This window comes from Syngnathoides biaculeatus, chromosome 3, assembly GCF_019802595.1.
Source record: "Syngnathoides biaculeatus isolate LvHL_M chromosome 3, ASM1980259v1, whole genome shotgun sequence".
NCBI lineage: Eukaryota > Metazoa > Chordata > Actinopteri > Syngnathiformes > Syngnathidae > Syngnathoides > Syngnathoides biaculeatus.
Window position 1 is genome coordinate 18,163,663 of NC_084642.1, and position 22,807 is coordinate 18,186,469.

Below are 22,807 nucleotides of genomic sequence, written 5' to 3' on the forward strand. Positions count from 1 at the left end.
GTGAATATGCTATAAAGGTATTGTCACCAACACACATGCAAAATCCATCCAAATAAGAACTACGCACTTCCACCCTAAATAAGTAGACTCATTCATACCCACGCGGTCGCCTGTGCACACTTGTGAAGCGGCAGATGATCACAGTCGGTGGCGACTAAGGGTCTGGCCTCCTGCCGGCCGCATCCCGTTCTCATAAAGGTAATGAACACGGACAGCTTGGGGACCACCCCTTGAGCTCGCGCCACCTCTCTCCAAGTCCCAGCCACCCCTGCTGAAACCCCCCCTGCTTCAGGACCCTGAGGTGACAGGGACGCCAGAGATGTTCTGTAACACTGACAGGTGGGTTTTACTGGGCGACCCATTGCACATATTGTTCCCACACGCAAACAGGGATGCACAACTATGAGGTGTTACTGATCACATGTAGAGTATTTATTTATGTGGGACATAAACACCCACACATATACACACACACGCACATAAGTCTGACCCGGTGTAATTTCTCCAGCGCGCGGCTGGTGACAGGAGCAGCTGCGGCCGCTGCGGCAGACAGATGAAATTTTCATAACTATCTCCTCCAACTTCCATCCTCACCTTCAGGATAATTTATGACCTGGCTGCCAGCCTTGAAGAGACAATATGCTGCCTATGAAATGAAGTGCTCCTGCACTGTAGGTTATAATTAAAGAGAGGGAAAGCGTGTGAGTGTGCGTGCGGGTGTGTGTGGTGAGGTGCCAGGTGGTGTGAAAGAGGGAAAAGGGAAGCGATGAACATGCGGCACGCATGTCTTGCATGTGGCGATGCATTTATACAACACATTGGACATGACGTTTCTTCATTCTAAGGAAAAACACAAAAACCTAACATTCATTTAGTCATATCCAATTATATTATGAAAATAATTCAAGCTACATCTGCGCAATGTAATCTAGAAAGACATAGCCAAAAACGAATGGGCAGAGAAAAAAGAAAAACATTGGACAAATGAGGATATAAACAGTGTTCTGCAGCACTTATCCTCACAAAGGTTGTGAGTGCTGGGTGGATGCTTAGTCCAGATGACTTTGGGTAAGAGAAGATGCACACCCTGAACTGGTCAACAGAAAATCGCTAGGCAGATATAGCCATCCATTATCCAAGTCACATATCCTCACAAAGGTCACAGGAGAGCTGAAGCCTATCCCAGCTAGCTTTGGGCGAAAGGCAGACTATACACTGAACTGGTCACCAGTCAGTCATCAAGCAGATTAGGCAAATATACCATCTAGAAAAAAAAGGATTGGATTCATGCTCTCCTTCACAGCAAAGGACAATTAAGAATCTACAACTAATCTAACATGCATGTTTTGTGAATCTGGGAGGAAGTCAGATTACATCGAGAAAAACCATGAGGAGTGTCCATAAACACTGGAAGGCCAGAACCGGGATTCAAACTCGCAACCTCAGAAATGTGAGGAAAATATGCTGACCACTTATCCACAACATTAATAGAGTTGTGGAATTACAAGAATACAAGAAACGTCATAATTTTCAGATGGACCAGGCATCAGCTCACGCGTGAACCCTCGTGAGGAGAACAGGTATAGAACATAGATAGTTGAAATTACACTATTCTAGAAGAAAAAGTTGCACTTGACTGAGCCAGTCAAACGCAGGGCACATATACACACGCTTTGGTACTAATTAGAGATACTGTATATCACAAATGTTGCCTTTGAAAGTATCACTCTGATGTCAATTTTTACATTGCTTTACATTACATTTTAAAAGCCTAATTTAGTTTTGCAAATCATCGCTAGCTAATATATTTATATGCCAGGATTATTATGACCAGCCATTTATTATTCACTGAAAAATGCAGAGAAATGTTGGATGGTGATGCACATAATGAAAAAGGCCTTTTCCTTCTTAGGACCAACCCTCTATAAAGCTTTCTGAAAATGTGCGTGAGCCTTCACAGAAGTATCGAAACCTTAAACTGAACCAACATTTTTCCTGCAATGAGTCTAAATACATCCATTTTTCATACCGCCTAACCTCTAACCTCACTAGTGTTGCAGAGGCATGCTGGAGCCTCTCCCAGCTGACTCCGGGCGAGAGGCGGGGTACACCCCGAATTCATATATGAAGAACCATTTGCACTCACAGTCACACCGACGCGCAATTTAGAATCTTCAATTAACCTACCATGCATGTTTTTGGTATGTCGGAGATAACTGGAGAAAACCCACAAAGCCACGGGAAGAGTCTAAATTCAGTAGAAAAAATACATTTGGAGGAAGAGAGATCTGCTGAAAAACATTTTACAATGCAATGTTGTCTCAGATAAAATGTGTTTGCCATGAAGCGAATCAGGAAGAAAACATAGCCTACCGAAGACGTAATGGAGGAATGCAGTTTATTTGCACGGGAACACAACATTTAGGAGACGCCGTAACGACGCATACTGCATATTTATGGGCGCACACCCACCGATTATCCCAAAAGAGCTACACTCACTCCTGACATTTGTTGCACATTGCCTGCCACACATCCTGACCCAATGATCAGTTCTCGGGGATGTTGGGTTGAACCACCAAGAATGTTCTTTTTTTCCCCCCACTACCAGTAAAACAAGCGTAAACCCGTTTCTTTGGCCCAACTCTTCACCGCAAACAGAAAGTCCTGTTTCCGTCTTTAAAAAAATGGGTTTAATGGGCGCACGTCTGTGCAGTACTGTACAACTCTTTAAATATCTGGGGGATGCTAAGTGGCATTTTTACTCCCACGTGGCACCACAGTCCTTCTCATGACTCAGCCAAGCAGATGCGAGGAAACAAACATGAGGTTCAATCATTCCTTCCATTGCCTCGACCACACAACAAGTGAGAACACATGTATTTGGATGGTTAATTACAAGGATTGGAACAGTACGCCAAAAGTCACAATTTGGTACTTTGGTTTCAAAGTGATGGTTCTGCTCAACTCCGTGCAGTCAGGGAACAAAATGAAACAGAAGAACGTATCTCATATCCCAACAAGTAAACACAATGACATTTTAGATGGAACAAAATACTGTAGGTTTGGTGTAAAACTCCAATAAATCAAAGATTAGGTTTGGTGTAAAACTCCAATAAATCAAAGATTTTTAATACACCAAAATAATGAGAATTTTCTTTCTGGGAAAGAAAAATGTGAATATTCTTGCTACACAAAGCTGGTTACAGTTTTCAGCTAGGCTATTGCTGAAGAACTCATTTTAACTTGCTAGTTTACATTAACATTAGCTTTATCAGTTAACGTTGCTTCTCCATCATCTCCTTCTCTACATTGCCCAGTCTGTCAGGTTTACTTATTCCTCAACATTTCTAGTTTTAGTTTTATTTTTTCATTGTGGAGACAAAGATTAGTACTTAAGAAGAATGGTAGCTGTTACAGTTTACTGTAGCAGTATACCTGGCTTTGCGATTTCCAGGAAGGCAAGTGAGGCCGGGTGACACCATACGCAATTGTTGTAGCTTTTGCTTGATCTAAGAGCCAAGGAGATGCCATGTAAATGTCGCTGAAAGTTTTCTTTGCATTTCACAACCCATGAAATCAGCTACCCAGGGGCTAAGATGCATTATCTTTGTTTACAGATTACAGAAGACCTGGATAGCTTGCAAGGCAGTTATACCACCTACTGTAATATGTTCCATGTGGGAAATCCTCTGCACCACATTGTATGTTCCCAACCAAAAGTTACAAATAAATGTAGCGCTACAAGCCAACAAATTACCGACTTTTTTGTAAGTAAGTGATGGTGTAGTGGTACGCATGCCTGACTTCGGTGCAGGCAGTGTGGCATCGATTTCCGCTCAGTGATGGTGTTGATTTGTGCCCTGCAATGGACTGCCAATCAGTTCAGGGTGTAGCCCGGCTTTCGCCAGACCTTAGCTGGGATAGGCTCCAGCACTCCTGCGACCCTTGTGAGGATAAACGTCCCTGAAACTGAATGGCTAAATTGTGAGTGAGTGTACATGGCCTGAGTGTGTTGCCACATGAAGAGCATCATCAGTCAAGCAGTTGAAAGCGGATTCCTGAAAGAGTGACACACATTCTAGTGTACTTTCCAGCCTGGGAGCGATACTAACTAGGATGGGAGGACTCCTTGTTCTTCCAAAGCAGCAGCTGTGAGGGCTGGGCCGAGGTCAGGACGTGTTGTGCATAACTGAATGATTGCTAAATGGGGGCGCACAAGAAACCATAACGTACAATCAAGCCACGTTGCAAATGGTATTGGGCGATGGCGGCATTCGTGAGTTGGACCACACCAACGTAGTTGAGAAAAGACAGACAAATTAGACGACAGCGATTTCGAACGACCGCCGAGCTCATGTTAAGCACAGGCTCATTGCTGATGAAAGGGACAGATGACATGTTCCTGTTTGAATTCACTTTCACTTAACAAAAACGAGTGAACAAGGGTGCTTAAGCAACATAAAGGAAGGAGAACATACAGTCGGTACAGTATAAACTTACTGCATGCATACAGGTATTACCCCACCAATGACTAGTTATTTCAAATAACTTTTACGCATTGCTGTTTTCATCAATGCCCTGCAATCGACTGAAGACCAATCCAGGGTGCCAGCCTTCAATAGACTGCAGTTTAACATCAATACTAAACACAATTAAGTGGTAGAATATGGATGGATACATTTTCATGCAGTCAGAATAGGACCAATTTCCTTTTCCTTTACCATAGGTGCGGGTATGAATACTTGTCTGTCTCTGCGTGCCCTGCGGTTGGGTGGTATCCATTCAAGGGGCTGGCCACATTATTAATCGTAGGCAATATCAATAAAATGCCACTGAGTGGGTGGGTATTTCATCTATCCATTTTCTATCATGCTTGTCCCGATTAGGGTCACAGGTGAGCTGGAGCTTATCCCAGATGATGAGAGAGACGTAGGGTACACCCTGGATCTTTTTTTTTTTTTGCAATGCAATCGCAAGGTGACAGTATTGTTCCATCTCGGTGCCTGTCTTCAAAGGATGAGTATTTACTTTATTCAAGTGATTATGCAATAGTTAACCACTGTTTATATTTCCATGAGTTTAAAATGTTACTTAAAACATCACCTGCATAGCTTTCAGGGACGACAACTTGAAAGTCAAGCAGAAACCAATTGTGTTCCACAGTATAAAATGACAAAAAGAATAAAAGACAATAAATCATTGGTGGCTTTCCAGAAAACACATTGTAGCTGTTTAAAGGAACACACTGGCCACATTAGATAAAGCTGTGCATCTTAATTGCGGACACGATACTGACAAGTTATCCAAATCCCAACTGAGACAGGGTACCTCCATTGTCTCCCAAGTCTTTGTTCAACCCATGTGTAGGAACAGAAGCAGAGTTTGAAAGGAACAACACAAAGGATATGTCAGCACTCCAAAAATTAAGTGTGAGCCAATCTGGGTTTCTCTCCCCACCCTCCACCACCCCTCTATGGGTCCCTAAGCATCTCCTCAGAGGTGATACAACACTAGTGAGGGTCATCTCTGACTGGGTACGGCTTAAACGTCGACACTCTGGCCTCTCGCTGGCCCCTGGTGACCCCATGTTTTTGATGACAGACCAGGCCTTTTGTGGAGTCATGCCCTGTCCAGGTGAAGACAAGAGGGGATGACAATGGGAGGAAGCATAAAGCTTGAAGGAGGCTCAGGGGTCAAGCCGGACAGCTGAGTGATGATTGCAGCTGGGAGAGACGTGGACCTTCTCTAAGACTTCTTTGACCAAATCAGTTGATGGTGCTTTTGTCTTTGAATAGAGAACTTAATCAGTCTCAGTTACTGAAATACAGACACCTAAACAGGGGGTCACTGTTTTACGACCTTCCAAGTTTATGAATGGCACAAAATGCACTAATTTGGTAAGTGCCATTAGAGTACTGTACATAATCACACTGCATAATAGGTTACTACCGTACTTACTGTTTTCCAATTTATGCTTTTATATTCATGACCAACAACTTCATTTTTTTCACACAACTATTGACTGCAGCTATGACCTGACTAGTGCATTATCTTGGATTGTGATAGACAATGGCACACTCTGACTGAGGTACAAATTGGGGAACTGTGTCATAAAGACCTCCCTGTATTTATACTCATAGTGGATTTTACCAGAAGTAGATGACCTATACATTGATTTTCTCTTGAGCGTATCCTGTTTCCGCACTTCAGAACAATGGAAAATTAGAAATTCCAAAGCTAAGATTTAGAAAAGTTTGAATAAAAGTTAGTAGTTACTTACTACGGCTACACAAATAAGATCATAAAAAGGATCATAACTTCTCCCAAGAGCTGTCCTTTAACCACCTACTGGTTGAGTTTTCCCACAGCAAAATGGCGTACCACAATCATATTTACTTTGGTATGGTATGACATGCAAAATCCTTGTTGGAGGGCCCAAGAGGGCGGGAGAAGTCACTTTCAAGTGTTACACTTCACATCTCTCCCCTAGGTTTTGAAATAATCTCTTTTACACAGTCGTCTGTCCTGGGATGTGATACTACCTTGAGTAAATTTGCCAGGTCACCTAATTTAGTAAAATGCACAAATGCATTTTCTTTACCACTTGTCCTTTGTGGGTGAGCTGGGGGCCATTCTAGTAGACTTTCGGCTGAAAGCAGGCTACAACCTGGATAAGCCACCAGTCAATTGCAGGTGCTCATAGAGACACTGAACCATTCACACTCACACTCACAATTTAGTTTCCAATTACTGTAATTTGTCATCTATAGTCACTAGACAATCTATATAATTTTCCTTTATGACATAATATAGCAAATATTATTTATTCCTGAATATTTTCTTTAATACTGCAGCTGAGATCTACTCTAGAGTTCAGTTTTGATATTGCAACTTTAAGGTGGCTTGCCATGTAATTTGCTTCCATTTGGCTTGGCTTTCTACAAGGTCAGATCTCATACATCCTACTTTTTCGTTTTATAAAAGGCAAAGGAAAGCCTACAGACATAAATGGCAACACAAACGGCACCAGATGTCCAACTGAATCTACAACCTTGTAGAATTCCATTGAATGTAACTTTGTGCGCATTTCCATCCCCGCAAATGATCGACTCAGTTTAGATGACCATTGTTTGAAACAGAAGAAAGAACAATGCAGCATTGACATTGCGATTTAGAGGTATCATTACCGAGCGCTGAGCCAAAAAAGACCACTGCGACATCTTTATTCACACATCCGGGCCCACCTTTTTCCAGCGTCAAAGGTCATCTGCTCTCTTTTCTCATGGCTGAAGGAGGGGAGGACCAAGTTTGCCAAGTCAGGCGCAAACGCCACTTGGCTCATAAACACCTCTGTGTGTCCCCCCGCCCCTCCAACACACACACACACACACACACACACACACACACACACACACACACACACACACACACACACACACACACACACACACACACACACTTTTTTTCTCCAGCACGGAGGTGAGGTGGGTTTGCACTCTGTTAATCTTTCACTGGAGGCCAGCTCTCTTTTAAAGAGTGGGCCTCTGGAGAACAGAGGCAGGCAGTGAAATAGGGCTGGTAAAGGACGAGAGTGGATAAAAGAGTAGGAAGAAAAAGCTACAGAGAGGAGCCAGATGGGCACCTTCACAGTTCATTTATCAAACCCAATGCGGGTCCTCCCCTCCCCTTTTCCCCGTTGCTCTCATGTCCTAAACCCCCATGTAATTCTGTAATGATTTTCATTATCGTATAATGACCTTACAAAGCCTACAGCAGTTTGCATGGTCAGTACAAAACTCGCAGCTGTTCTCCTCGGTGTTTGTCCGCCCGCTGTGACAAAGCACTTTGCTTTATTTTCGTCTTGGTGGCTGACCTCCAGGTCTTTTGGGGGATTGACTTGAGGGGACCTCAGCCACGAAGGTTCAGCCAAAACAGTAAAGGCAACATAACAACTGTCAAAGATGCTTGGACTTCACAACACCCACTCAAGACACAACATGAGAAATAGGAGTACGTTCAATTTTTGCCACTCAACACGTCTGAAATGCTGGCTGCACTCCAATGTCATTTTTCCCCCAAAATTTCTAAAGATAATGTCTGTAAATAATGTTAAGCAATTGGATTTACAGAGAAGAAAATAAGTATTTTAACACCCTGCTATATTGCAAGCTCTCCCACTTAGAAATCATGCAGGGGTCTGAAATTTTCATCGTAGGTGCATGTCCACTGTGAGAGAGATGATCGAAAAAGAAACATCCAGAAGTCACAATGTATGATTTTTTCATGATTTATTTGTGTGGTACAGCTGCAAATAAGTATTTGAACACCTGTCTATCAGCTAGAATTCTGACCTTCAAAGACATGTTAGTCCGCATTTAAAAGTCCTCCTCCATTCAATATATTATATTTAATTCAGATGCACCGGTGTGAGGTCGTTTTATGCATAAGGACACCTGCCCACCCCATACACTCAGTAAGACGCAAACATGTAAGATGGCCAAGACCAAAGAGCTGTCCAGAGACACCACTGACAAAATTGTATAACTCCACATGGCTGGAAAGGGCTATGGAGAAATTGCCAAGCACCTTGGTGAAAAAAGGTCCACTGTTGGAGCAATCATTAGAAAACGGAAGAAGCTAAACCTGACGGTCAGTCTCAATTGGAGTGGAGCCCCATGCAAGATATCAGCTCGTGGGGTCTCAATGATCCTTAGAAAGGTGAAGAATCAGCCCAGGACTACGCGACAGGACTTAGTCAATCAACTGAAAAGAGCTGGGACCAACGTTTCCAAGGTGACTGTTGGTAATACACTAAGACGTCATGGTTTGAAATCATGCATGGCACGGAAGGTTCCCCTGCTTGAACCAGCACATGTCAAGGCCCGTTTCAAGTCTGTTCTAAGTAAAACCTCTCCTGTTAAACCTGGTCTTGGCCACTAGCCACATTAATATTAGACACTGATGTTGACTATTAGCCAATAACGGGTTTTTGCCATCTTGTATTCAAATTATCCAATTTATGGATGACTTTCGACTCGTCCGTCTGTTGCCGTCATTTGATAGTCAAATGGTTTGGCGAAATGTCCAGCCGACAAGGGGAAAGAGTCTTCATACGTGCACATGAGTAAAAAAAATAAACTGATGGTCGGTAAAATTAGCGGATACACACTGTCCCTTCGGCTAATCGGATAGCCGCTATTCTTACAAAATTCATGCCAGTGGTATTCCGGGACTGACACTGAGGAAGCAGAGCTGTGGCGTGAAGTGAAACTCCCTCCATGTTGAGAAAATGTTAAATCGAAAAATGAACAGAAAACAGTTGTGGGCTAACAAGAACTTTATGCATCGTAGAGGCTGTTTGACATAACACACACCAAGATCGGGACACTTTTGTAACTTCCCGACAATGACGTCAGGGCAAATGGGTGCTACAAGAGTGTGGAAATATTTACCAAAAACAAGATCAAGAGCAACTCTATACTCAAATACAATAAAAATGAAAGAGAGTGAAATAGGAACCGTGGAACAGAGAAATGCTTAATTTTTTGCAGACTGCCTCTGATATCCCATCTCATGTAGAACATGCCACGCTATGGAACAAGACAAAATTGGGCAGCTTGTTGAAGAGAATTTTGCTCAGTACTCCACGACTTACTACAAGTGCAATTAGCGTAATGAGTTGCATTTTTAATTTTATGTTTTTATTTGTTTCTATGTCTGTCAGTTATTATATGCCCTTATCTGAAACCAGTCCATGCTGCAAAAAAGTTTGGGGATCGTAGTACTGTGCTGAAAATATATCAATAACGTCTCAAGTTCAACTTGACTTTCATCACATTTTTGTCGAATACAAAAATATATTTTATCAATGAACTCTTTCTTATTAGCATTTTTTTTTTCAGATGGAAAAAGGGAGGCATTTACTTGCAGTAAGTGAATGCTGAACATGGTACCTAATTCGGGCACAAGAGAGGGACAGCCATGATTTGAGGAAATACGATATAATAATATAATAAGGAAGCACATTTCCTGAAATATGACCTCTTATTTATCAGTGACAGAAAGAGTCCTGTTTTATCTGTCTGACAGGAAGTAGAAATTTTTAACACCTGGCATCTTGAATGCTAATTTTTCATATGGCATTTGGATATGCCATTTCTGATCCTGGTATCCCTGCTCCCCAGAGATTATGTCTTGCTCTACAATCTGCACTTCCTGTGTGATATACTCACCTGTTCTGCTATTTCTAGTCAAAGAACAGACACACACACAAACACATACACGATTATCCATCTGTTTCCAGTGAGCTCTTTACGGAAAAGGGACTCAAAGGGCGGAATCTATCACAGAATTAACTGTGCGCTTTGGGGAAAACCAAGTTACCAGAGGAATAATCGAGAAGAAAATGCGGTAAACTGGCTGGCTCGCAGTGAGTGAACGGAGTGAGTCACTCTGCAGCAGGGGTGGCCAACCTACGGCCAGTGGCCCTTAAACAGCCTGTGTGAGAATCTGAATCAACCCACCGAGGATTTCTAAAAAAAAATAAAATCTCATATGAACTATTATAAAAAGTCCAAGAAACATTTCACCCACAAGTGCACAAACCTGTCTATAATATTGTTGATTATTACATGGCACTCAAATGCCTTGGAATGGTCTGTGAGTGGAACAAGAAAAGATTATTATTGTGCTCAACGCACCCAAAGCCCCAAAAGGCTGCAAGCAAGCCCACTTTTTAGTGCAAACAAAGCAAGCTTTAAATGTCGTTTAAGATACAAAAGTCAGCGGGAAACATAATCAATCAGTGCTGGTTGTTTATGTTTAGGTGCCTCCAGCTACAGTCATCAATCATGCTTGAAAAGAAACAAACAAAACAGAAATTACTGATGAATGGAAACCATGGAAACAAGGGGGGATTAAATTGTAATAAAAGCTAACTTGTTGCTTTGGGAACTTGATCAGGAGCAGACGGGTACTACTCTTACAGCTACAACTAGTTATATTACTATTATATATATATATATATATATATATATATTTAATGTCACATCATCATCATCGCCACCATCAACATCATCAAAAAAAGGAAAAGTGAATCTGCAAATATTTATTGAACTAGTTTTAGTTGCCTATGAAAATTGATGTATGTAAAGTTAACATTCCATCACTCAGGTAGTCTTTAAACAATACCAGTACATCTCACTTAACATTGCATCCAGCCATGTGTTTAGTTTTGTGTAAATGCTATCTGTTGACAGCCACTTGAAAGGATGAACTCTGGCTTTTTGGCAAGTGGAAAGGGAGGGGTCGGGGTATTCAACGTGTGTAAAGGAGGAGAGGCGATATCGGGAGCAGCTGGAGTTCAAACACATTGTGTGGGGGGCGCTTGGCCTCCTTGAAAACTAATCTAATCACTCTTTCATTGCGGATAGAGTAAACGTATGTCTGACCCTGGTGACAAGGACGGAGCGTTTCCTGACCAGGGCTGTGATGACACTGCATGTCAGGATTGACTCGAGCATGCAAGAAAAACTGGAAAATGCTGGTGGAAGTACCTACTTGCTCCCTCTGACCAAAGTGATGTTTCCAAACTTAACTTAAATGCTATAGCTGACATACTGTACTTTGCAAGACTTTAGTTCAGGGAGCATATGGTTAACTCTGGAAGTTTAGCTTTTTGTTTGGCTGTATCTATAAATCAACATCCCATGAAAAGCACTTAGAAGTGGGATATTTTTATCTCCTAGCAGGTATGGATTGTGTTGGAGTAGGGGATTGTCCATTTTGTGGAATGGTTCACATTTTGTGTATTTTTATGTAAAGTATATGGTTGACTTTGTTTTATGGCTTCTGTTACGGCATATTTAGTAGTGCTGAATGATTTGTGTATCAGTTTAGTTTGTGCTGCAGTATGGTTCGCTTTGCTTTATGGCTTCTATATTAATATAGTTTATGTTGTGGTTTACGATATGGGTCACTTTTTGTGGAATGATCTGAGTTTCGCTAAATTTCACTCCAAATCGCTTATTTGATTTAATTTTAAGATTTAGGATTGGTAGAAGGGGGGGGACAGAGCTGATGATTCGGTCTGTGAGTCAGGGATGGGTCAGTGGATGGTTTCTAGCTTTCAGCACTCCTGTATTGGAATGTGCCATCAGGGCGGTGGGCGTCGACGTGGCCGAGCAAGGTGTGTGGAAAAAGCTTGTTTACAAGGCTCACCTGGAATGGGGCACCGTTTCAGGTCAACTGGGGGTGACACCACCAAAACAGACCGACACCATGGGAAGACTAAGGTAGGCCTTTTTTTTTTTTAGAGGCTAGGATATTAAAAACCAAGAAATAAAATCTGGTTCAACATCTCTTTTCAGCTTCTGGATTGTGTCTATCTGAGGTGTGTGGGTGAGTGTGCATGTGTGTGTTTGACACAGAGGTCAAGTCTAAGAGAGACAATAAGCAGGAAATCATATGTGAACGTTGTGAGTTTATACAAGACACGGAGTGGTGAGAAGCAACAGCTAAAACAACAATCAGTGCACGTGTGTTTTCTGCGAGTGAGAGCATTCTTTATCTGAACCAATGACCAGTGGAGTGCTCTCTGGACTGTTATCTGGAGGGAAGGAAGTGAATGGACTTATCCAGGACACATGTGTCGCTGCGTGAGCTGTGATAGCTGCCAGGCCAAGGGAGCACAAACCAAATACCAAAACACGTTTTCGTGTGCGTGTGGAGAATCCGTATCGGGAAAACAGTGATTTGACATTTTCATGAGGGGTATATCCACACTTATTCAAGACTTTCCAGGGTAAATAACAGTCATACTGCTAACTGTGACTGAAATAAAACGAGTTGAGAATTGTGGTTTAACAAAAATAAAAAGACTCTCGGTATTGGAAGTATCTTGGGTGATATTTCATGGACCAATAGTAGTTGATGGGACACTGATTCGAAATGGACAGTGATGACGGACTGATAATGTACATCACTGGACCATCCTGTCATGCATTATTCATAAAATACATCGTAATGATGTTGAATTATGCAGATGATGGGATTCAGTTCACGACTGTGAATGTGTTACGTTCAGTGTCTGTGTGACGTGTGTGCCACCTTTCTCTCCATGTCTGTCTTTGCTGGTGTCTGTCTATCAATGCTGTGAGGAGCGTCTCTGCCATGTCTCTCCTACCCTCGCCCACCTGCCCTTCCTCCTCCTCCACTTTAGACAAGAACAGCATAGTCTGAAAGGCAAAAGGTAACAGTAGGAAACACTATGAACATTATGGACAAATTTTGGGGAAGGCACCGGTGGGGAAAATAAGCTTCTGTAAGGGCAATCTGCCTGTTTTGTGCTGATTTTTTTGTCCCTTTCTGACCAAACGCATTAAACTCGAGACAATCCTATGTCTTCTCAAGAGAGGATTTGTCTTGTTTTTAGGGTCTGAAACAGTTTGGAGGTGACAATCCAAATAAGGACCATGTTCAATATTTACGACCAAAACTGGGTGTACGAATGCTGACTTCTCCTGAGTCACGATGCCGAAAACGGTGATGTGCAACAGAATGTACCCAATCAAAGAAGAATATGTAGAACATAGAAGCGACCGTAAATGTCTTTTTATGTCGAAAAGTCAGTTCCTCAAACAGTAAGAAGTATTTTCGAAAGCAAGTCCTTTTTTGAGAACATCGCCATTTTACTAGCTCTTAACTCCTCCAGCAACCTTTGGGAACACTCGAGAAACATTGGCACATATATGCAAGTGTTTCTTCTTTGGTTTTCCGAGATTATGTGTGGTCATGCGAGACTTCTGCGGTGCAATAGAACCTTTACGTGTGGTCTACTGTGTTGAGATTTTCGGAGCACACTGCACACAACTAACGAAAACTGTTAAATTCTTGATTTATTCATCATTATGTTTAGGATATGTCGCAGATAAAATATCTTTTAAGAGTGGAAACATTTTTGCGTGGACCAGGCCTAAAGAATGCTTTGGATGAATGTTGTATCAAAGAAATTACACAGATGTAAAAAAAAAAAAAAGAATTAGGGTTGCTAAACTGTGAAAACTTTAGAGAATGTGTCCACACTATTCAAGAATATAGGTAACATTGAGATTCCCCCCACATACACAACATGTTTGCGATTCTATTATTCTCATTATTTTTGGGCAAATGGACATTTTTTCAGAATGTCCAACATTTTTGGAGGATTTCTGTGAAAATTTTCAAGAATTCTAATACATTTTTGTTAAATTTCTCAACACCTTTTAAGATACCTTTCAAATGTTTAGATAATTTCACAATGAAATAAAATGAAAGGAAATAAAATATATTACAAACAAGGTTGGATGATAGAAACCGATCCTTTTATGCAATAGAAAAAAATGTATGCAGAACCTTTCAACTTACACTTAATGTAATAATCTAAAAATGTCAAGGAAAATCTAGGGCTACATAAAATAAAGCAAAATTATGATGGATATTGGTATTTGGTATTTCTATTATTTCTTCATGGAAATAAATTGTAAATCAGACGTGAAGTATCATTCCAGATTCGGGTTAGTGTGTGTTCGAGGTCAGCAATTTTCTTTTATATGAGATTAAGGTAGAATGTTTCGAAGCAGTTGGTGATATCCTCAAAGTGTGGCCCAAGTTTCTACAGTGACATCCACAGGATGGCGTCAAACAGTAAATCTGGCATTTCAGACAGTTTCACATCAGAGGACGAGCAAATTACACCCTATATTAAAGTGTGAGTCAATTAATCACAGCCTCGCACACCAGAGTGTCATATGCGAGTATCCCCCTGTTGAACATGAATTACAGGCTGGCTTAAAAGTGTGACGTGGCACATCAGCGTTAATCGGAGGCATCCTAGCAAACCTTTGCTTGCACAGTCCTTTGCCGCTTTTAAGCCGGTTGAGACGGAGTCAAATGAAAAAGGATATGGCAGTCCAAATTAAATGCAGCGCTGTCAGCCACAGTCAAATTGTCTCTTCCTCGCAGCCCTCCTTCCCCCCTTCTTCTTCCATCCTTCACAAACTCTTCTGGCTCTTTGAATATCCGTAAAAACGTCGGGGGCTTTCTCAGAGACGCCTGTGAAAGTGATGGATCTCTAACTCTGACTGACTGTGACACCTTGTTAAGAGCACTCTCTTTCTGTCATATCCACCAGTCAAGTGCATTCATTTCTTCCCATTAACAGTCACCCGCCTCATGAGTCTTCTTAGCTATCTTTTTAAAAAAAAAAAGAAGAAAAAAAAACACCCACAATGCAAGTAGGGATGCTGTTTCTTCTTCCTTTGCATTTTTTGGGGGTGACAATCTACCTGTCTGTCTTAATTCCCGCTGAAGAAAGGTTTGATTGTCTCCCTGTGTGTTTCCCAGGGAGAGCGGTGTGATTCACAGACAGTGTAATGCGCTTACATCTTTTTCAAGACAGGTGTCAAAAATAAAAGAAAGTTTCACCTTGTGAGTGATTACATTTGACTTAGAAGAGACACCAAATATTAGAGGGACCAGATGAAAACAGTGCTGGTGACTCTCTCACAACGGAGACCGTAAATCTGCATCGAAAAATGTCCTCCAGGGATGGGTGACAGGTGAGGAAAGTTGCTGTCGGGGCTGGGAAATATTGCCATTGGGGCCCTGCAGCACAGATTTGTTGTAGATTTTTTTTTTTAATTTTATTTATAATGTGCAGATTACAATCTTTCAATTGGAAGTGCAATGTACATTGTTTTGTTGTTGCTCTACACCACACACAGTGAACCAAATCATACACATGTTGGGATAGATCAGAACAGATGTCAGAGAGCACGCAAACGGTGCTGCACCTCTTGAGTTGGTGTCTTGCTGAAGGGCACCCCAGCATTAGACAGGAAGCATATTAGCATCTCTTCAATAATTTCTGCAGCTGTCTTTTTTCATCCTGTTAAAAGCTGGACTTGAAGTGTGAACCCAAAGCCCAAGTCCTTACTAAACAGCTACTATTGCCCCCAGAAGCTTTTGGCATATAGACCAATAAATTTAGGCTTTTCATGATGACGACAGATGATTTTTGGGTATGGCTCGGATATCGTAGATTGTGTTTTCCCATATTCTGTAAATCCATGTGTGTTTGCTCGACAAAGCAGATTCTGGGGCTCGGAGGGCTCTACGGTGTTGAGAGAGACTCTCAGGTTTAGCCTCAAACTGATCCCAAGGCCATTTGGCCGGGCCACTGTTTGTTGATGAAGCCTGGCATTCATTTGTCTTACTGCATCATCTAAAATAACACCCTTCATTCTGTCTGTTTACCCCATGATGGCAGTAGCTGTCCTCAAGCCGCCACACCCTCCATCTTGATGCTGACCACCCAAGTCCCATTGATTCAGGACACATCCTCAGGCAAATTAGAGGAGAAATGGGACCAGGATAGCCCATCGTTTGGGACTCCAAGCAGTAAACAAAACCCTGTCTATTTTACTAAAGATAGGCCTAAACATGACTAGGTCTTCAACCAAGAAGGGTATGTAAACAAGCAGACATTGAGACTGGAGGGGAGCCAGAGGCCACTTATTAACACCACTAGCTAGAAGTGGATTTTAACACCAAAGCATCTGTCTATGCTGTCAAATAAGAACAAGCCCTTTCCTAGAATGATCAAAAGGTAAAAAAATTGCTTTATGGTGTGCCTATATTGAAGATGCTTTTAAAACAGATACAAGTTAAAGAATGGTCTAAACTTTATAAAATAGCAAGCTCAAGTTCTCCCTGTGTCTCTGGGACTGTTTCCGCCCTCCGCAATGCTTTAGTTGCCTAACACCAAGAGAACTCAGAGCCCTTTTAAACTGATAGCTTTATGTGTACTGACGACAAACACCAAAACACCAACATGCCGGCATAGCCTTTAGGATCTGCAAGGGACATAGCCCTCCTAACCACAGCAAGATAGAAGATACAAAAGGAGGCTAATTTCCTATAAACTTGGGTCATTTGACTTTTGTGAGGTGTCCATTGCATATGCCCATTTGCACCATACCAAACCACCCCTTGAAAGCAGACAGAGAAGACTATAACGAGAGGATAACTTCCTAATCCAATTTGAATTTTTTTTTTCTGAAAATGGATGGATGGTAGCATAGAAAATATTGGCACCCCTTGAGGAAAACTGTTTAGTTCTTCTTTTAGTGATTTTTTTTGTCCTTTCACCAGAAACATCTAATGAAACACACTCATACATAACGTTTTTATTTATGGTGCCTCTGCTATATTTCCACCTTTACCATGCAGAAGATCAAGGTTTTAAATTTAATTTTTAGTCACAATAGCACAATACAGTAACAAACGGCAGGTTCAATTGACCTTTTACAAAACAGCAGACTGTTGTTTGCGACAATCTCACCTGCAATGATGTCTGTTTTTACCAAGGTGAGCCGAGTGGGAGTTTGACAACCTCCTCGCTGTCTCAATTTCTTTGGGCTTTCTAATACAAGATACTAATATTACTTTGACCGCAGGGGGAGAAAGAAAGGCATCAGGTACCTCGCTGCAGGGAAAATGGAAAGCTTCTGCTCACCAACATAAACAACGGGCAACCTGTGATCCTGTCAGGTGGAGTTGTAGTCAGACGAATGATCAGTATATGTTTGTGGCACGCCACCATTGACTTCCTTTGCTCCTGAGGGCAAACTCTCCAATGGTGGCAAAATGATATTAAGTCCAATAAGAAATAATGCCAGAACACATTGATTGTTCCGTGACATTGCAGAAGTTTGAGTGTGGGTGTGCACAGTGGTGAATTTTCTTAATGTTTTCTCGCTACCATTAGATTTTAGAAGGCTCATATTTCGAGTATTAAGAAAAGAAAATAGTACTTCTACATGCTAGTCTATTGTATTGCTTTAGTGCTGACTGCTGCATTATTATATCTGGTCTTCCCTTTGCTACAGGAGCTTATTTTTTTTAAAAGAAATTGTCACGCCTTTGTAATAGTTGAGGTAACACAGCAAGAAATGACAAAAATTAAACACTAATGCAAACGCAATTGATAGCTGTGCCTTGGGTCAGTATGTTCTAGTATTATTCTACTTTCTATTTTGCAGCAGCAGTTTGTTTTCTAGCTGCCCAGTGTCAATATGATTATAAGATTAGTTACACAACTAGAAATGACAAAACTCAACAAATGACAGGATTAACTCATTCTACTGGTGTGCATTCTTATCACTGTATACTCCATAGTCTCCCCAGAAACCTGCTCATATTAAATAAAAGTGCAGCATCATCATAGTATTTGGCAAAAAAAAAAAAAAATGGTACAAATCACAAAAATGAGCACATGCTCAACCCAGCTCATCGTATCGGTGTGGCTTAGTAGTTCTTACATGCCAGTCTCCACTTTGCTAGAGTGATACATTCTCTTTCTCCCCTGTCTCCTCTCAAATAAAAGATGCTTCTACTTACCAGGAAGCAAATTCAGGAGATATTGGTTCTAACCCATTCTTTGACTTTGATAGTGTGGCATCTCCTGACTGATGTGGTCGATGTGCTGTGGTTTTTGCATTGCCCATGGTTGAAATACTGACAATAAAAACAACAAATTTGAACTCAAGCATAGTTGAAAAATATTTATCTTTTGTTAGTAATTTAGCTGATCAGTCACTCGAATTGTTGTGATTTAAAAACTTTGGTGTTTCATGAACGAATAAGATAAAGCTGAGTAAAAATGTGGACCTAACTCTAACTTGTGTCTATACAGTATGTGTAGTATTTTTTTTGAAGCGTCCCTGCAACATAAGGCCTTTGTGCCAAACTCACCCATGCAGTGTTGTCAGGGCCATCAATTATGTCAACGGATAAAATAGGTTTCACCACACACAGCAGGTTATATGGAGTGTAAAACATTAGAAAAATGTGTCTGCAACATCAGAGTAACATGTTTGAAGTGAAAAGGGGCTGGATGGGTGGTTGGGCGGGGGATAGAGACACTCCCAAAAAGGGAAGAGTCCTGACAAGTGATTTTGTTTGAAGGCATTGTAACACAGTCAAGTGGCCAGGGAGGTTTTGTATGGCCCCAAAGGCAGTCCATCTTGAAGCCAAAATACGAGTTGGTTGGAATGGACATATGCTTTCCACGGGGTCAAATGGAGCAGAACTCCCCATCTTTTGTGGTACTCCCTTTTTGGGGGCGCATGAGAAGAAAAGGCAAATCTGTTGTTGGGTCGTTGTCCCGCCGGGGGCCCACAAAAATCACATAAAAATTCACCAGCCTGTTTCTTGCAAGGCTTTTATGTCCCGAGACTCATCATAAAAGGCGTGTGGATCCAGTTTGTCCTAATGGCTGAACAACCTCCTATTCTTCAGTGTCAGGAAGAAGCTACATACGCTTGCACACTCCCCATTGGCTGAGCGAGCATGGAACATCCATCTATCACGCAGATGCTTTAGAGAAGTGAATGCAGGACAATGCAGGCCAAGCTGGGTAGAAATGTTTTGCGACAAGCGAGACACTCAAGCACCTTCTGCTCCCTTTAAAAGCCTCTTTCTCTCTTTGAATGTATAAAAAGCCTTGACTAGATTCTTGCTGGATAGCAGATTGGGATCAGCATCTCACCCCCTTGCCAGTAAAAAGCTTTTTGCTAACTGGGACCAAGGCCAAGCATCCTGTAATTTGGAGTGGTTAGGTCAGAGTGATACATATGTCCTAAGCTTGCAAAATTGCTAAACCAATAAGAAAAATACGGGAATGCAATCCATTTGGGATTGATCTTGTTTTGGAGACACGCTTGATTGATATCTGTAGTAGAGTGCTACATTTTAGTTTTGTTTTTTATTTATTTTTTTACATTTGGAAATCAAAGGAAAGTACAGGGGGTAGGCGCTTTACAACAGAGCTCTGACAATGTAACACAAATTGTACATAAGTCAGAACACATACAGTAAGTAGTAAAGTCAAAAATAAAACAGACTTGAAGACTGACCATGACTATAAAAAAAAATCAAATGAAAAACAAGTAACACAATACTGAGCTTGTCTTCCTCTACTAAGTGACGACCTCCTCAGGCCACTGCACAAACTACTTAACTACATATCCTTGGTAGCTTTGAAAGTTTTTGTAGTTTGTTAAGAACTGTCATAAGCCCAGGACTGCGAAGAGATGTTTTAAAACATCCATTTGACATCAAATAGAAGCCAGTCTAACAAAAGAACCATTTTGTAAGGATAAAACAACACTGGAAACTCTAGAATCTTGTTCCCTGATGTTCTACAGTTCAGAATTTATGCAAAATTAACTGAAAACGGGCATTGCAAACAATATGATGGAGTTAACAAATGGACAACCAGGGTTGTTGAACAGGCTACATTCAGCCCTCGAGGTTGCATTGTACTCTTACGAAGACACAACCACTAGACTAGTGAACAAAAGATAGCAACATCCAGTTAAACAAAACTCTCCACACAACCAAAATTGTAAAAAAAAAAAAAAAAAAAAAAAAAAATGGATTAGCAGGGAGGCCTTGGTTGACGAAGGTCTTGACATCTTTTGAGGTTATGATCGGCAAGCGATTTTACAGTAGACGAAATGTTGCCACATGGCACAAGACGGAAACTCACTAGCCACCATAATTTTCTTTTCAATTAATTAATTTCTGGCCAATGAGTGTTTTTCACACTAATATGCACTGAAATATGATTTTACTACCACGTTACCGGTAAAACAAGGCACGGACAGAGCCAACAGCTTATAGCTGTTGTTGTGCAAAATGGTGGAAAATTGTATCCATTTGAGAACAAGCCCAGACCAGAAAGGTATTGTCCTTCAGTTTTAATCACAAATAATATGAAGCAAACTTTCAAGATTCCTCCAGTTAGTCAAGCCCTTCCCCTTGCCGACAGAGCGATCCGATGGGGTGGTATTAAATGGGCAAGATAAAGGACGGTGTAATTAACGCTAGTCCTTAAAGCGGCCCCGCTTTGGGTCCACCGGGAGCGCCTGATATAGCGCTCATTAATTCCTATTTGCGCATAATGAGAGGGTCATGTTAGATGTAATAAATGACTCTTTTATTTGGGCGAGAGCTGCGGGGCGGCATCCACTGCTGGCTAACAGTCTCCATAAACACCCTTAAGCAGCTCTCATCAGCCACGTTGGGTGGGGAGCGATCATATCCAACAGGCATAATGAATCAGGTGTACTGAGAAACTCCTGAATGCCCCTTTCTAATTAAGTGCAGAGAAACATGGCACGGTTTGCGTAATATTACATTCATTTAATACGACCAGTGTTTTCCCCATCTTACGGAGTCGACTTTCGCCTCGTTCAGAGGCTTTATTCAAAGGTTAAACTCATGTCATAAGCAATTGCAAATGTCATGAAAAGTAGCCTGAAATTGATTCTCTCTTCCTTTCAAATTGAAGTCAAATCTAATTAGGTCCTCGATTCTTCACAATAATTAGTTACACGGTGTAACTTAAGTCCAAAGTGCATTTTCCCGGATTTCCCACTTAATCCCCTTGATGGAATCAGATTGTATCTAGTCTAGTCTTCCAAGACTTATTTTAGGATCATACACTGTGTACAGTATGTTGAACATACAGTGTTCAATGTAAAAACTGCCAGTGTCACTAACCCCTTTTGCCAGATTAAAGCGAAGCGCTGTTTTATGGAGTGTATGACTCCATAATCCAATTATGGTTCAAGACGTCCTTTGTGGTGTGTGGCATTGTCCGTTATTGTTAGTCATGTGGTTGCTGTGTTTTTTTTTAAAGAACATCCAAATCACGATGAAGCAATACTGACACATTTAAGACTTGCTGTGTTCCAGGACATTCTTCGACATCCATTTTTTTACCGTTTTATAAAACTGTCCAAATGAAATACACACATGGTCAAAAATGATAACTTTTGATTTAATAGTCTGTTGCATCAACTTCTGAGAGTATCACTGCAATCAAGAGATCTATTTAACTGTAAATTTCAGTTCAATCAAACAGGCCATGATATAGCTCTTAGCCATTCTTTAATCAATTTAACCAGGTTTTTGGGGTTGCTAACTTGTTGAAGGCAGTACATTCTGCTTCAGAATGCCTCAGTAGTCTTGAGAACTCATGGTGCCCTGCACAAATTTAAGACAATGTTTTCTGGATAGAGTAAAGCAGTTCCAGAATATACCAAGGCCTCCTCCACCTTCCGAGGCACATACCAAACTGTGATTTTCGGTTACACCCCTGGTTATTATCAAATAAAGACAGTCGGGGTGTTTTAAATCCTGATTGATGCATTCTAACCCGTGAGTAAATGAACAACCCTAGCCAAAATTTGACAAACTAAGTTCCTGTTTTTGGTTATGGTGTAATGAGCTTTCATTCACCACACCTTTCTCAGTCGTTGCGGCACTTGAACACAAACCACTCTTTTCCCCAATGTCTGTATGACAGGACGAATAAGCAGGACCCCTCCAGCCAATGCCATTGGACGCGATTAAAGTGAAACTGTGATTAATCTGCCCTGCCCTATGATTCCTTTTTACCACTTTAATGGGTGTTATCTCTCCTCCTCTTAAAGGCTTATCTTGCCAATCGGGCCAAAGGATAAGGAGAAGAAGAGACTGGCTGGGGGTACAATGAAGGATGAACGAAGGGGTAGAGTAAATGAATAAATCAGTAAATAAGGAAGCAAATAAATGTGCTGGATTCAGTGAGCTGCTAAGCGGATAAAGCAGATCAGGCTCTGTAAAGTGCTCATTTGTTTTTTAAGAAGACAAGACAAGCAGCTTTTTAAACTAAAAAGATGTCACATAGACAAACAAAATAAATTATCCAAACTTCTGT

At 41.3% G+C, this 22,807-nt stretch overlaps 1 protein-coding gene across 2 annotated transcripts in view; it reads right to left on the reverse strand.

Moving 5' to 3' along the window:
* The window catches only part of fto (FTO alpha-ketoglutarate dependent dioxygenase), a 201,923-nt gene that overhangs the window by 97,472 nt on the left and 81,644 nt on the right, over positions 1–22,807 (reverse strand). The window contains exon 8 of one of the 2 annotated variants that reach the window (XM_061814646.1): positions 13,108–13,235. The exons of the other annotated variant lie outside the window; for it this stretch is intronic. Coding sequence (XP_061670630.1) covers positions 13,108–13,235 — 128 coding nt within the window. The remainder of the gene's footprint in view (positions 1–13,107; positions 13,236–22,807) is intronic. 2 annotated transcript variants of the gene reach the window in all.